Source organism: Cupressus sempervirens, chromosome 4 (assembly GCF_028749045.1).
Source record: "Cupressus sempervirens isolate cs-2001-9-10 chromosome 4, ASM2874904v1, whole genome shotgun sequence".
NCBI lineage: Eukaryota > Viridiplantae > Streptophyta > Pinopsida > Cupressales > Cupressaceae > Cupressus > Cupressus sempervirens.
In genome coordinates, this window is record NC_143121.1 from 401,972,138 (window position 1) to 401,989,434 (window position 17,297).

The 17,297-nt window shown below is 31.2% G+C and overlaps 1 protein-coding gene across 1 annotated transcript; it reads right to left on the bottom strand.

Annotated features, from left to right (window-relative positions):
- Positions 1–12,999: 12,999 nt before the first annotated feature.
- On the bottom strand, positions 13,000–15,285 carry LOC149561751 (flavonoid 3'-monooxygenase CYP75B137-like). The gene is made up of 2 exons (XM_089825294.1): positions 14,118–15,285; positions 13,000–13,946 (listed from the first exon to the last, which is right to left on the bottom strand). The coding sequence occupies exons 1-2, from the start codon at positions 15,054–15,056 to the stop codon at positions 13,293–13,295; spliced, it is 1,593 nt and encodes a 530-aa protein (XP_089681420.1). The 5' UTR covers positions 15,057–15,285; the 3' UTR covers positions 13,000–13,292.
- Between the last annotated feature and the right edge of the window lie 2,012 nt (positions 15,286–17,297).

Genomic DNA, 17,297 nt, shown 5'->3' on the forward strand with positions numbered 1-17,297 from the left:
ATTAATTAATTAATTAATGTTAATAAATTATTAATATATGTTATTAATAAACATTATAAATTAGAATAATAATTAACATATATATAAAACTATTAACAAATTACTTAAATTAAAATATTATTAAAAGTTTATAAAAAAAACTTCACACGTATCTTACTTTAATTTTTTTTTTTAAAATAAAAAAAAACATATAAAAGTTTATAAAAAACTTTAGTATATCTTACTTTATGTAAAGTATTAATAAAAACTTAACCGTGTCTTACTTTACTATTATTAAAATAAAATTTAATAAAGTTTTATTAATAACTTTACTTAAAATAAAAACATTGTTTATAATAAATATAATAACCAAAAAATTTAATGAAACTTAACACATTTATAAAGCTGCCGGTTTTTTTTGAATTATAGCCATGCGGCTTTTTAAAACAAACAAACATGACTTAATAAAGTCGCAAATACAGTACGCGATTTAGAGCAATCCCATGAGCCACCGAATACAGGGTCAAGAAAAAGGTAAATGGGGGGGGGGGGGGAGGGGGCGTGGAACCCACCTCCTCCCAAATCATATTTAATCTTTTCTTTTCTTTTTATATATATTTTTTTAATTTTAAGACTTTTCAAATCATTCACCTTCAAGAGTAATAAAATGCATATTATTATTATTAATTAATTATTATTTTTTTTTAAAATTAAAAATTAAAAATATAATTGCAAATATAGTCTAATAGAGGAAACACTTTCAATTATTCGAATTTTCAATATAAGATTTTCATTTTCAATGATTCAAACTCCTGCCAAATTTAAATTCTTTAAGTCTATTAATTAAACACAAATCTCAATTTGATCCAAATTCCCTTTTTACCTACGAACGAGGTTTTCTAAATGGTTTTCCAATCTAGATTTACAGATGAAATCGAATAGCAAAAGATCTAGAATGAAGAATTCACACATTTGAGAAAATAAGTTCTCATAATCACGAAGTAGACAGGAATATCAAATCGCATAATTCAATTAGTGATCACAAAAACAAGATCGTACCTGAACCTGATGCTAACATGAAACCAACTGAGAATTGTGAGAAGATTCGCTTCCAAAATTTGAGTCCAATTCGTCTCTCCAAAATTCATTCTCAAAATTTGTCTCCAAAATCTATCCCCAAATTCCTCTCTCGAAATTCTCTCCCCTCAAAAATGAACCTTTCATTGATAATAAAGGGTTCTCTCCCCTTGGATCGGGGAACTAACTTACATTCACCCTAGGAGAACTTTGTCCTTACAACCCTTAACTCCGTATTATCTTTTTATTAATCTTTGTTTTTATCTTTTAATGCATGTTAAATGAATTAATAAATAACTTTATTTAATTTTCCTCTTGACTTCTATTTTTAATCTTTATTACTTTTAATCCCATGCGCACTTTATGAAATTAAAGTAACATTATTATTTTCACTTATTTTATCTTTTAATAAATTTCTTTTATTTAATCTTATGCATAAGTCATGCGAACTAGAATCTTTTATTAAATAATTATATTTTCACTTTTTAAATTATTTTAAAAACTAAATTGATAAAAATATTTATTAACTCAAATAATAATAATATTTAGCATTTATTTAAAAATGAACTCTAAATATATTATTATTAAATTAACTAAATATTATCACGTTCTAAATTTAGACTTAAAGCTTTTATCTCCAAATTTAATTCCTTTCATTTAATTAATTTCTCAATTTAATTAAAAATAATTAAATATTAAAATGTCATAATAATCTTCTATTAAATTAAATCATTAATTAATATTTTTAATTAAACTTAATTAATAGAAAATACACCAAGGACTCATAAAGAAACATACGAAAACCCATCATAGAAAAATACATACTAGATCAAACTAAAGGGTTATGATCACAAAATTACATCATTTGATGCATTCGGAGGGTACTTAACTCAGATACTTGTCCTAATTATCAATTAGGACAATTGGCTAAAGGGTTTAGGATTTGGACTTAAGAATTTATCTCCTCTGTCTTACCATTAAGATAATGCGATAGGGTACGCTCATCTTGGCAATTCAGGGAAGTCGATACCCGGTACCTACAACCTGCATAAAATCCACGCATGTACAAACACAATATTCTAAGCTAAACAGACAATGGCAGGAAGTGGTGCATTGTGTAGATCCCGACTAGCAGGTGACTACGACTCCCTTCCTTAACCACATCAGAAACACCATACATAAATAAAACAAACACGCACACCATACACATGCAGTATGGGGTAAGTATCCATAAGAAAGCACATGTGATAGTAAACCATCTAACTAATCATCATCGATAACTGAAAACATTGAATAATCATCATACATGCATGAAATATAGAGTACCAAGTAATCTCATCATATAATAAACTGAGTGTAAAACAACATCTGATAATCTCTAAAGTAATAATACTAATCATCAAACATAAATTGGCCTAAAAGAGTTTGGCAAGGATGACAGAAATGCGACTTAGGGGCAGGCACTACAATATTAACTTGTTTGTCTTCCTTGTGAAACTTCTCCATATAAGGATTCAAATACCCAACCAAAATCTCCAACCAAGAAACTTCAACCTCCTACTCCAATCACCCCCCCCTTGCTCCCACATCTCATGTGTACATTGATTTCCTCTTGTATGAGAAAGAAGAGCAAAAAAATACAACCCCAAGATTAGATACACAACAAATAAGGTCCAAATCAACTTTAAAGGGGGCCTAATTGAGACATCAATTTGTATGTACGTTTTAATCAAAACCAAGAAAAGTTAGAGTAAATAAATTATGAACATCATTGCACAATAATAACTAATTCTTAGTTTGGATACTTATAATCCTAGAAAATCAACTAATAACAACCAACACTCAGATTAATCAACCTATCAACCACATAGTTTCCCTCTTGAAAAATATTATATGATTTATGCACTTTAAATAAACTAAGAAATTCTTTAATATCTTCAATACATGAACATATCATCCATAATGGTGGGCTAATTACTTTGTAGGATTTGAATATATTTAGGAGCCACTTTCAACATACACTTTAACCATCCCATAATCATGAGCCATTTTTATACCAAGGTAAGTTGTGTATGACTTGGTGTAGTTGTTGATTAGTGTTCGCTAATGGAGGGTCACCAAGGAGAAAAACCTACCAATGTTTTCATGAGCCACTCTCATACAACTAGTTGCTCGAAGGTTGCTCTTTTGTACCCCATATGAATTTTAGTTATGTTGTAAAGTCCATGATAACATAAATAATTCTTAAGATTGATTAAATAGATAAGTTAAAGATTTTAAATTATTATTTTACTTTATTAATAATTTTTTAAAAATAAACTTTTTACATAGTAACAATTTATTAGCATGCCTAGATGTCATTTCTAATATCATCAAGGAATGACCTTAAGTTATTTTATAGGAACACTATAAAAGAATATCATATAATTTTAAAAAAAAAAAAATTGTAAGACTCAAAACCTTGAACTTATCAAATATATCTTTTATTATATGTACAGAGAAAGATTAATCTTTTGAATGAAAATGTAATTCAAAATAAATTATAAAATACAGTGCTAAATCATGTGAGAGACAATGCAAAATTCACACCAAATATATAAAAAAGAAAACCCAATGCTAAGCTTTATTATTATTTTGATGTTTAAAACTATAAATATTCTTTACTTTAGAAATATTATTTTTGTCTAATTTCAAATCAAATAGATGTTATAATTATTTTGCAATCCTAAATAAATATTAACAAGATCACAAAAGAGATGAATCTATTTTTTGATGATAAAAAATAAAATAAATATCTAGCCTCTCAAACATAAATGAAGGTATAGATAAATTCTTAAAATCAATAACTTGACTCTAATGATATTTAATTTCAAAGTTAAAATTTTCAAAACCTATTTTTAAATAAATAATCCATCCAAATGAAATAAATAAAGGTTTATAAAGAACCAAATTGTACGAGTTGTGTCATTTAAGGTGGATGTGAATGTAAATATCCAAACAAGTGCCACATAGTGGCTTGTATTTGTCATAAGTTGTAATCAATAGAAATAGAATATAGGTAATAAAAGTTTGATTTCAAGAATTCATTTGAATAAAATGATTATACAATAAAAAATAAAAAATTGAAATAATTAAATTAATATAGAAGTAATATTGTATTCAAAACACTTATGTATTTCTTATATATAAATAAAATAAAGTATGAAAAATGAATTAATTAGTGTGTGGAATACAATTTGTAAAAAAATACATTTAGAGTGTAAATAAGGAAAAACACTTATATAAAAATATAAATTAAGATGAAACCTAAAATTATAAGAGAGATAATTAATCTAAAAGAATTAAAGTTTAGAAATATTAATATATTGAGCCTCTTGGAATATTGTCCATACCACAGGTAGTTTCCTAGAAATCTGCTCTTATAACACCTAAAATATATCAGCCAATCAAATTGCATTAAAATAATTTTAATAAATTTAGAAACTTAAAAACTCACATATATATTTTCACAAAAATTAAAAGTGACAATAAGAAATAAAAATACTTGCATCTAATTGATTGAAATCAAAAATATTAATCACTAGTTAAATTCAACTGATTGCAATAGATAAGCCTACGGCAAATGCAATAACATATACTTTATTTATGTTCATAGCAATTACTAAAATTGGAACTCCCTCCAGTGTATAATGCTAGATAGTTACATATATTTAAAGAAGAGAGGAGTTGTATGAAAATGGGCTCATGACTCTGACTTTAGTAACTAGAAAGAAGAGGCTGCGAAAAAATGTATAAATAAAGGCATAATAAACTATCATAACATTATATATGGGACGGCCTGAACTTCACATGCTTGAACTTCAGATGCTTAGGTCTGATTTCTAAGCTAAAAGTGTTACATAGTTAACTTTCTATACCTAATTGTTGTAGGTGGATATTTCTAAGCTAAAAGTGTTACATAGTTAACTTTCTATACCTAATTGTTGTAGGTGGATATATATGAGGAAAATTGAAGACCGGAAACTCCACAACAATAAGAACGCGTGTCAAGAGATGACTACGCAATGTCAACAGATGCTGCTCCTCTGCTGACAGACATCTAACAATGCACGACTATCTCATTACGTTATTCATCTCATTGTTTCTTCCACAAACTTCCGATGTCAAAGCGCAATGTAACGGATGGATGAAATGGCTCGGCGCTTTCGTCCGTGTCGGTTTTAATACTTAAAATAGCCGGTGATCTCTTTTATGGTACAAAATTGCTGGCGATTTTCAACTATTTGACGATCACAGATAGACTAACCTTCCCTTAAAGTCACAATAACTACTTTCACATGTGTTTACATTCGTTGCAAGTTTTGTCCACATATAAAGTTTGATTTCAAGTGAAAGATGTCCTTAAAAAAATATTTTATTCAATAATATTTATTTTCATTTGTTTTTATATTCATTATACAAATATTTTCTATATATTTGTATATTTGAGAGATTTTTCAAGTTTCATTTAGGTCAAAGATGTTGAGAATAATTTATTTCCTTTGAAAAAATAAATGTTCAATAATAAAACATTTTGTATTCAAACTACTTATTGTCATGTTAGAAACATTATTTTGATAATAGCATTGTATTATTAAAATAGGAATAGTAGAATATTAGATTTCATGTATTATCATAATCTTCTTTAGAACTTTTTTAATAAAAAAATTAGTAAGAAGGATTCTTCTAGTTGATAACTAGATTTCTAGAAGTTTGAAAAATCATTCTAATATAAAAAATAGTGTCCAATCATAAATGTATTTGTGTAAAAGTGATCATCATAATAGGTCACTAAAATGACCATTTCTATTATGACATAATCTTATCTACACAAGATTCTTGATAAATTTAAATACTTATGTTATCTAAATTATTATGTAATTTGAACATAGTAAAATGAAATTTTATAAGTTTGTAGATATTTTAGAAATTTGTAGATATTTAGCTATGTATATTATGCATTTGTCTCTAAAGAAAATAGTGACCACAAAATATATGTTTTTTTTTCAACTAATTGTCTATTTGAACATTAATAGAAACACCTTCACTATGATATTTAATTTGTAAGATAAAGATAACGTTACAATAGACTTTACATACTTTTTTCTAGAAGTTTAGAAAAACTAGTTTGTTTGATATTTTTTTCTAGAAATTTGAAGGGAACTTTGATTTGACTAGAGAAACAAGAGCAACAATGTCTTTTTAGTCCCTACATTGTGAAAAAAATAGGAGATTATAATTTATATCAAATCTTTAAAATGATAAATATTTGAGTTGTAGTTGTCAAATGCAAGAAACATGCCAAATAATAATAAGAGTTCGATTGATTTATAGAAAAAAAAACTAAATCCTAGTTGAAAGACATATTCTTATATAAGATAGTTAAAAAAACTTTAAAATGAAAAATCTTCCATGAAAAAACAATTTTATAATTACAATTACAATAACTAGCACTTGCACCTTTGAAGGTTGTAGGGGTTACGTCGATAGTATGATGTCATTTTATTGATGATATATATAGTTTACTCAGAATATTCTTTTTATACAGTAAAACATTTGACATGATTATTTTATCCTTATTGTTATATGTGTATTTGGATTTTCACAAAGTTGAGATATTGTTTTAGATAAAGTTGTGGACTACATTAGGTGCAATGAAATCATCAACCACAAGATTGAAAACATTGAACCAACATAGATATTAGAGCATGCAATATCATAGGGTCCAACAACCTATGAAAGGATGCCTTATCATGTAAAATTTGCAAATTGATTATATCTAATTTAATGGTATTTTTCATCTGAAAATTTTCCTTATCCACTCATGTAATGATATAGTCAAATAAACACCTCGTGGTCCCTATCTTTGTACAACTTGATGATAATGAGAAAAAAGTTGCAAACAAAAAAGTTGACCATGGTAATGTTGATTTCACAAAGTCATCATAATGATCTGCATACCTCAAAGCCATTATTCTAACTACAACTAGCCATAACTATATAGTAGTGCGAATTCAAGTGATAATAAAATTTCAAGTTTCAAATGATTTGATATTATTGTATTATTTATAGCATCTTACCATTATTGTTTAATTGATTCTTCATTATATTTACTTTTATGAGAATTTATAGACTTGAATGTACCTTTAATACATTTGAAATGATATTTCAAAACTTAATTTCAGAGATTGCATGTAAAGTTAATTAGTCATTAGTGTTTTTTATTGATGACTATAATAAAGTCTTGGTTAAATTCTTTTTTTTTTTCTCAATATTGACTTATATAATCAATCTTAAATTCTCAACTAATTCCTATTATTATATTAGTATATTAAAAAATTAAAAAATTAACATTAAAAATCATACCTATGTCATATAAAAATATTATAATGTATCTTATACGCATAATTTTATAAATATTTTTATTAAAAATTTCTTTAAAACATTACAAGTGCTATTTATTATTAACATTTCTTGAAGACTATCTAGATCCATAATATTCCACCAAAAATTAATTATTTTTGGTGAGTTGTGGCTCACAGAAAAATCCTCACACTAGACAATCTATCTAAACATGGTCTCATGTTAGCTAACAGATGCAACCTATGTGAAAAGAATGTTGAGTCTATTAGTCACATTCTATTACATTATCCATTCATAGTTGAGATATGGAATCACGTGTTCAGGGAATACCATCTAGCCATGGTGTTCCATGAAAAATATTAAGGATCTAATGATACAATGGGAACAATTATTTGCTAATTCTTGGGAAACTATTCTTTTAACTATCAACTGGTGTTTTTGGAATGAAAGAAACAATAGAATCTTGAAAGACAAAAGATGGAAACTAGTTCCATCTTCCACATCACCAGGGATAGTATAAATTGTGCTCATTTCCCCAAGAGACTTATGTTCCCCAACCTTCTTGATTTAAGGCTAAAATAAAATTTGAATATCAAACAAATCTTGATAGATATCAACCGTAGACACCTAAATTTGATTACACCACTTTGGTAATCCTATTTAGTTATCTCTAAAGGCGTCATTAATTAAATTTCTATTTAATTAATCCTTTGCCATCCCCTAGCTGATTAATTTAATTAATCATCTATAGTCCTAATTGATAAATCAAATAACCTATTATTTATCAATTAAATCCTATTCTTCTACCTAAATTCCAAAATCCCCATTTATTAAATAAATCTATTTGATAAATAAAGCCCTCAAATCTAATAAGCCCCTAACTTATTCCTAAACCCTCTTTTTAGCCTAATCCACCCCATCCACCCATACTAACTAAGCTTAGTCACTAACTCACCCACCCTCATTGAATGCCATCCACTTGCAAATCTCTAACATCCCTAATCGAATCCTAAACCCAAGCCTAATCCACCCCCTAATGTTGTCACATTCCCTAAGCAAGCTTAATACTTTCCTAAGCCAAGGAAAGTCAACAATCTCAACTCCCTCCAAAATATCCCAACCACCCAACAATGAATGCTCTTACAAAAGCCATAAAGACTCTTACAAGCTCTTACAAGCCATAATGAAGGGTCTTTATGAAGATACTATCCATTGAGCCTCCTTTGTTGACTCATCCTTCCCCTTTCCTCCATCTACTCACCTTGTGACATGTGTCACTCCCTGATTGGTGCTAAACAAGCACAATCCATGTGCTCCCCTTTGAGTGCATCCTAGCCCTCCTTAAGATTTCATCTTTCCTTTCATCTTAGACCTCCATCCCTCAAGCCCTTAGCCTATAAATTGAATCCCCTCCCAAGCCATTTCATCACAATCCTTGAGCTAAAGTTATAATGCCATTTTGAGAGCAAGTTTTACATCAAATCCATTCACCCAAGTCAAAATCCATCAAGAACACCATTGAAGCTAGTTTGAGAAGCCTTGAGCATACATCCCAAATCCTAGCAAATAGACTCATCTCTAAATCAAGTGACTATCCTCATTGGGAGAGCCATTCTATGGCTTATATTCTCATTTGAGGGTTTCACTTTGTCTCTCATATATGTTATGGTTTTTATGCTAGTTAATGCTTTTGTTTTTGAATAGATTAGAATTACTTGCTAACATATTTCTCATATACATCAACTAGAAAAAGATATGGAAGAGGAAAAAGTGTTATTGGATTCTGCTTGAGAAAGAATGGTTGAAATATAATGTGGATAAATTTTCCAAAGGAAACCTAGGTATCATTAGAGCTAGAGGTATTATCAGAGTCTAGAAAGGTTATATAATTATTGGCTTTGTGAAGTTGTTGGGAATTAGGTCCAATGACTATTTTGAGGCTATAGCAATGTGCTTTGGTATTAAGACTCTGCAAGACATAGAAGTAGACAAAGTTGAGTTGGAAGGAGACTCAAAGCTCATTATTGACCTTCTTTGAAACAAATTTAAATGTCTATGGAGTATTGCCGCTTTAATTGATGATTTCAAAAGAAGGCTCTCATCATTCAATAGTGTGCTAATCAAGCACACCCTTGGAGAAGGGAACAAAATTGCGAACTACATAGCTACATGGGGTCTAAACCACGAGGAGTGGAAGATGGTGCCTAAGATGGAGGGGATGTAGGAGTTAAATATAATAGTTCTAAATGATAACACAAAAGACAATGACATTTAGTAGGAGTACTAGAGGTTTTAGGTGGACCACCAAGCAACTAGGTCTACAAGGTTTGGGCCCTATGATCATTAAAGGAAACAATCCTATCGAGATTTGTTTGACCATCATTCACAATATTCACATTGGTGAGGTGTTAATCCCCATGAAGTTGAAAAGGATGCTTCACATTATTTCAATAATAAGGCTAAATCATGTAAATCTTAACCCATATCCCTTTTTATTTCCCAAGATGGTTATTGTTGAAGTTGATGAAAGATCAATCCCACAACTCCCAAGAACCACCTACATGCAAACACTTGTCATAAAAAGGGTGAAGCAAAATCTATGGAGGCTAGAATTCCCAAATCCAGAGATGAGACAGTCTTGATGAGAAAAAAAAAAATCTCTATCATCAAAAGTGAATTAATAACTACAAAGAGATCAATCCTTATAAAGGATATCAAAATTGTAACAAGAATCTAACCTAGGTTGCATAATAATAAATAGTAAAAGAATTAATTATTATATACCTAAAGTTTATCTTAAGTAGATTAGAGTTTATTAGGAAATATCTAACACCCCCCTTAAGATAAACTTGGGGAGTAGCTAAAAACCTAGAAACTACTACTAGAAGTAGTATTGGGTTCGAACAACAAGACTTGATGAGGTACCCAAGCACAACTAGATCTCTAAAAGGAGGAATAATAGACAAAACCTCATGGGAAAAAAAACTACTCCAAATAGAGATGGAAATAGTGTTGAAAAGAACTAGTGAAGGATTGAAGAAGCCTCCAAACTAGGGAATGTCCTAGAATATAGGAACAAAAGATTATCATAAAGAGCACTATTGAACTATGTAGAAACTGCAAAGCTCTGTAAAAAATTAATGGCTGATTTGAAGAACCTCCACTAAAATAGAACCTCACCAAGTAGAGAAGACTATAATTTGCATCAAATCATGAGGCACACAAAGGCAGACAAGAGAACTCAAAGATATAGATGGCATGAAACACCAAAGCCTAAAGAGTTGATGAATCAAACATGGAAGGCTACAATGAAAGTAAGAATAAAAAGAAGAGTGTTGATATGGTAAATGATCAATCTCATTGAAATGCATAGGTACCTAGCCACTACATCTACCTAGTACATAGGAACAAATAATGAATACATAGCTCACTCCATCGAACCAACGAAGCATGATAAACAATAGAATAACACCCCCCCCCGGTGCAATGCAAACAATGGTGAGGTTGTAGGAAATTGGAAAAGTAGGCCAAAAGAACTGCATGTCTAGGAACCATGATCACGATACATAAAAGGATACATATGTGTGTACTAATGTGATCAATCTTAGACATGTCATTAGGCTAATGTCAAAGAAGGAAAACTCACTAGACAAAGGAAGATGGCAAACATAGGAAAAAGCACCAACCCCCATAGCACTTTAATTAGGGTAGTGGATGTACAATAAGACATGAGATATGGTAAATCTGAAGAATACAATAATATGTAAGAGTGGCCTCAAATGATGTTGCTCAATTCAAAAGGAAAAATAAGGCAAAAAAAAATGAAACAAAAATAGAAATGAAATATGATACTTTATCTCATTTGCCCGAAAGCATACAAATGATGTCTAAATAGACTATAAGAGACATACAACTGATACAATAGATAGTACAACCCATGATGGACCATATGAAGCAATGAAATTGATCCCTAGACTTGAAACAATCGAGATATCCATCAAAATGAAAAAATACAAAAAAACTAAATAGAGTGTACTCAGAGAAAAATATGCAAAAAAACCAACATCACTAGAAAGAGTTCTAAAAGACCTCTCCAATGATATAAATAATTCCCAAATCTAAGATTAGATGCTCAACATATGTCTCACAGAGTGCAAAATAGAACCCTTGACTTTGACATCAAAAAAGAAATAAAAAAATTCATCAAAACTACAAAATACTTGCACCCATATGACAGACTCAAAACCAACTTTTTGGTGATATCTTGTTTGTAGTAAATGGAGTCTGTATGCCTAAGATATGATCCAATCCCATGTACTTTTAAGATTACAGTTGATAGCAAAGGTGATACCCAAGTACATGATTATGTGGCCTAGATACCCCATTGAATGTCCATATTGTTGCCCAAGTATCTGATGAGCCTTAGGACTTAACCTCTTTGGTCAAGAGACAATCACTAAGGGGTATCCATTCTGCCAAATTCATTTGGGTCATAATCTTGACCTCATCCCTTTTCAATGATAGAGCCTTACACTCAATAAGATTTAATCCATGTTGGATTCTTTAAGAAGCTTTCAACTTCAATAATAGACCAAGGGCTCATTGATGATAAAATATATATTATGTTATGAAGAAACTAAGATATAAGATATATTTTTTACATTGAATATTTTTTAGACTTACTTTGCAATCCATCATCCATATAACTTATCAATTTAGACATATAATTAATAAATATTTAATAACAATATAAATTTATCAATCTAAAATCATCAAAGACATCATCAATAAAATATGTTTATTAATTAAAATATATAAATTATTAATATTTAGTCACAATATAAACTACATAGAAGAAATCATTTATACAACATGTACGTCAATTAAAATATACTAGCATTATTTACATTTTTAAAAACCTATGTAAGGTAAATTAAAATATATTAGCATTATTTATATTTTAGAAAATCTATGTAAAGTAAATTAAAATATACTAGCATTATTTATATTTTAGAAAATCTACTTAAAGTAAAGTTGAGATATCATTTAAAGAAAACAATCTTAGATCACTTCAAATAGTGGAAGTGATGAAAACCGAACTCTTAAAACAATTGAAAATAAATGACTAAATAAATTTATTGCAAATATCTTTTTGAAAAAATAAAAATGAAAGACTCATTCTTAAATAAAAATATATATTTATTTTATATCACAAAAAAGAAAGAAAATGATAATATTGCAATATAGTTGAAATCATTTCAATAAGGATGAAAACAAAAATCTTTATTAGATTTTCTTTAGGAAAATAAATTAAAAGTCAGTTTGACAAATATCTTTAGACTTTTGTTGCACTATCCTATCTCCATCTTTATATTTCCACTTTTCTTGGGAAAATGAATTAGTTTGACAAACATCTTTAGACTTTTGTTGCACTATCCTATCTCCATCTTTATATTTCCACTTTTCTTGGAAAAATGAATATGATGATTAAATATAGTGGACTAAAAGCACAACTATTAAAACCAAGATAATATTATGATATACTTTAACATCACTTCAAATATTGATAAGGGTGGTCCACAAAATAGAAAAATAAATTACAAATAGCGTTATACGTTTGTTGCATTGTCTCCATCTGTATCTCTATTGAGATATTTCTATCTATTTTTTTTCTTGAGACAAAATGATTAATGCTGATTTAAATACAAACAAACCCTCACAAGAAGTAGATAAACATACTACAGTTCAAACCAATAGGAATAATACATACGTGAGCTTATGAAGTGACGCATGTTGAATGGAGTGTACAGCTATTGAAAATAAAACATAAACAACTATACGTGATCCGCTCTTTCTGGACTGTTATAAACATGCGTTGGAAGACGAGGAGTGGCAAAGAGTTTGAGAGGAACTATCCTGTGAATTGAAACCTCATATTTCTCATTCATGTCCAAATCTTCAGGTTCCTGACCGGGTGGAAGCGACCAATGAAATGCATGAATGAAGCTTGCAAGAGCAAAATGTATCATACGGAGCCCCAGATTATACCCCGGGCACATTCTTCGCCCTGCACCAAACGGTATTATTCGAAAATCCCGTCCATCCAAATTCACCGGATTCTCCACAAAGCGATCTGGATCAAACTCCAGCGGCTTCTCCCACGCTTTCGGATCTCTCGCTATGCTCCATACATTCACCATCACATACGAATTGGGCGGAATATAATGCCCCATTATTTCCCTTGATGATTCTGGGGATGTATGCGGAAGCATCAGCGGCGTTGGCGGGTGCAAACGGAGAGATTCTGTTACAACTGCTTGTAGATATTTGAGCTCAGGAAGATGAGATTCTGTAACACTCTCTTCCATTCCGACAACTGAATCCACTTCTTCTCTCACTTTGTTCATCAGATGGGGATGCCGGATCAGCTCTGACATCGCCCATTCCACCGTCCGGGTAGCCGTGTCTGTTCCCGCCGCAATCATGTTCTGCAATTTATCAACAAAAATAAATAAATTTAATGCTCTATACATATATAATCTTGGAAATTAAGAACTAGAGCCTACAACATATAAATTGTGAAGTCTTGGATTTGAATCTAGTAAGAATAATTGATTATTAACAACAATGAATAATAAATAATCTAAACTTGCGCATACAAGCAAGATCCCTTTGATATTAGCCTCGGAAAGTTGTGCTCCGTCTCCTAGAGAAGAAGATTTGAGTTCATAGAGAACTTGCAAGAAGTCCTTGGTGTCATTTTCCTCATCTCTAGAGAGGATGAGGCGCTTCTGTTGTTCAATCATCCTCACGAGAAACTGGTCAAGGCGGTTCTTCAAGCTCTTGGCTCGATGAAGAGAGCCGCCCAAGCCAATCCAATCTAAGAAAGGAACGAAATCGCCAATCCTTTGGCTAAAAACTCCTCCACCTTCCGCTAAAAACTCCCCCATCAACTCTCTGAAATGAGCCGCCTCTGCGTTATTGTCGTCAAACAATCTCATCCTGAACGTCATCTGTCCAATGACATTGGAAGCGAAGACATTAACAAAATCTCCGACGTCTACAGCACGATTCGCTCCCTGTTTCAAGACGTCAGCGAGCAAGAGAGCCATCTCTTGTTCTCGGAACTGCTGCCACTTTTGGAGAGATTTGGGGGTCAAGAGGTGGGAAATGCATAGCTTTCGGAGCATGGGCCAGTGGGACTCGGAAGACGTGATGAAATCGTTTCTGTTGTAGAGCAGAATATCCGTAGTTGGTCCCATGTTTTTGGGTCTGTTAGCGAAATCGGAATCGAAGGTCTTGAGAATGGCAGTTGCAGCTTCCTTGGAGGAAGCGATTATGGCCGGTTTGCTCCCCAGTTTGAGAAGCATGAGGCCGCCATAACGCTGGGAAAGAGCGTGGAGAGACCGGTGGGGATTCGAACCGAGGTCCCGCAGGTTGCCCAAAACAGGCAGTCCTCGTGGCCCCGGAGGCTTCTTTCGCTTATCTCCGCTCACTAGTAGTGCGTAGAAACAACAAGCTATGATCAGAGCTACGGTTAGGGTTACAGAAACTGACAACATGGAGGGAAAATATGAAACAAGCACTAAAAAACCCATGTTGCAGGCGCCACTTGTAGCGCTTGGTATTATGCTCAGTTGCAGAGGTAGTGAAGGCTCACATGAATAAGAACGATTGCTCTGGGACAACCGAATATCAACTATTGTTGCTCCTCTTCTTCTTACACGCTTTTAAGCATGCACAAGTATTCGGAGGAGCCGCCTCCCTGCCGACCTATTTTCCTTTCCCACCGCACCCCATCCATCGTCCCATCTCCATATGCAATCCCCCATCCGATTCAACTTGCTGTTATTTTTATTGAAAAACTGAAATTAACCCACCGTCCATATCACAGTAATTGAAAATTGAAATTAACTAAATTTAGTATCATTTTTGTCAACTGATTTTTAATAAATTGAAACCCCCATCCGATTCAACTTGCTGTTATTTTTATTGAAAAACTGAGATTAACCCACCGTCCATATCACAGTAATTAATTTCTCTGTCTTGAAAATTGAAATTAATTACTTACTACCCAAGTCTGCTAAATTTAGTATCATTTTTGGCAACTGAATTTTAATAAATTGAAACACTATATGATAAATATAAATCCGTGAGCTTACAATACTCAAATTAAATCAGCAATAATAATAATAATGTTATTTTAAGATCATAAATAAAACTAAATATTAAATATTAAATAGAGTGACCAAATTAAATTTAGAAATATTAATTAAGAAAATTTAATTTTATCTTCTATTAAATTTTTAATAATAGTAACACTTGTATATTTTAAATTTAGATGATAGATGTTCATGAACAATTTTAGTTAAAATAAATATAAATAATTTAAAATGTTATCCATACATAAGTTAATTTATTTTTATTTTTATTTTTCAATTTCAAATATTGGTAAATGAAAAAAAGATATCTCTAAAATGCATTATATTTTTTATTTGTTTTAAAATTTATTATATAATTTTTGATAAATATGATAATAAATAAATATATTTTTTGAACATTATGTTTATCATGTTTTAACTTATAAAAAATCAAAAAATATATATATATTTTTTGATAAGAAAAATAGGTTTTATAGAGATCCTAAAACCCAAAAGTTATTACATATCATAGGGTTGTAAATAAAACAACAAAAGCCTAGAAACAATACTATGGCCAACCAAGAGGCTAGATGGAAAGATAGACAAAAAGCCAAGCAATAAACTTGCAAAAACCAAAAAACCATAAGATAGATAAAGATAGTCCTTACTCCTCTGCTTTCCTTTCAAGGTCCTGCATTGTTTTCACCACTTCATTGCCTTTCTGACACTCCTCAGCCATTTGCTCCTATTTCTTCAGGCAAGTCCTATCTAGCTGGCTATGGAATAAGTTCGTGATGGTTTCATCATCCTTTCGGTCTTCATCTCTATCCTTTTCCTCATTATCCTCTAGAAGACCCCTAGCCTTTAGCTTTCCAGCAAGAGTAACAATGTTTTCATTAAGAGAGTTCAGAATGGAGATGATCTGGCTAGCCATGTTATGGTTGTAAGTCTCCAAATTTTTCATCCTTTTTTCGACCAACCTAATAGCATCCCCCTGATTTGTGACATTCCCTCTCTCAAATTTCTTCCCTTGGCTTTCCAACTGTCCCATTCTTTCTTTAATCTCGTCCAGTTCATGAAACAACCATTTAATTGATCTGAAATTATCTGTCATGCTATTTCTTGTATTATTAAGCATGTTCATTCCCACTTCCCTCACATTATCAAGTATAGCCACCAATGCTAGATCAATAAGATCCTCTACCTGGACCTTTCCCTCTTTCTCTTCTAAGATTTGTGGATTCATGGCTTCTCTCACAAACCCCATCTTTGAAGTTCTGACATAAAATATTTCCATGTCAGATGTCTATCTTTTATAACCACCTTATCACTTCCTTCCTCCATTTTTTCCTTTTTGTACTCTTGAGGGAGACTTGGAGAGGGTGGAAGCACCAAAATTTTCAAACCATAAACAGTTTTCCCCTCTACAGGTATGTCCTCCTCTATTTCTTCCTAGGGTTTTCAACAAGCTCCTCCGTATCTTCATCATCCTCACCCTTATTCTCCTCATCTGTATCCATGTCTTCACCTTCTTCATTATATTCCTCTTCCCCCTGATCAAAAATTTTGGGCCCAAGGCCCTTGGGACTTTTCTTACAGGACACCTTTGATGGATTAGGCATGTCCTTATCTTTACCCCTTGCCTTCTTTTCGGACGAATGTAGAGCTTCGTCCTCCTCCAAGATAATACTCTAAATC

Excerpts from the sequence above, each read along its gene's own strand:
- LOC149561751 (XM_089825294.1), bottom strand. The coding sequence starts at position 15,056 with ATGGGTTTTTTAGTGCTTGTTTCATATTTTCCCTCCATGTTGTCAGTT. Across the intron at positions 13,947-14,117 it reads ATATCAAAGGGATCTTGCTT|AACATGATTGCGGCGGGAAC; the intron begins GTATGCGCAAGT and ends GATAAATTGCAG.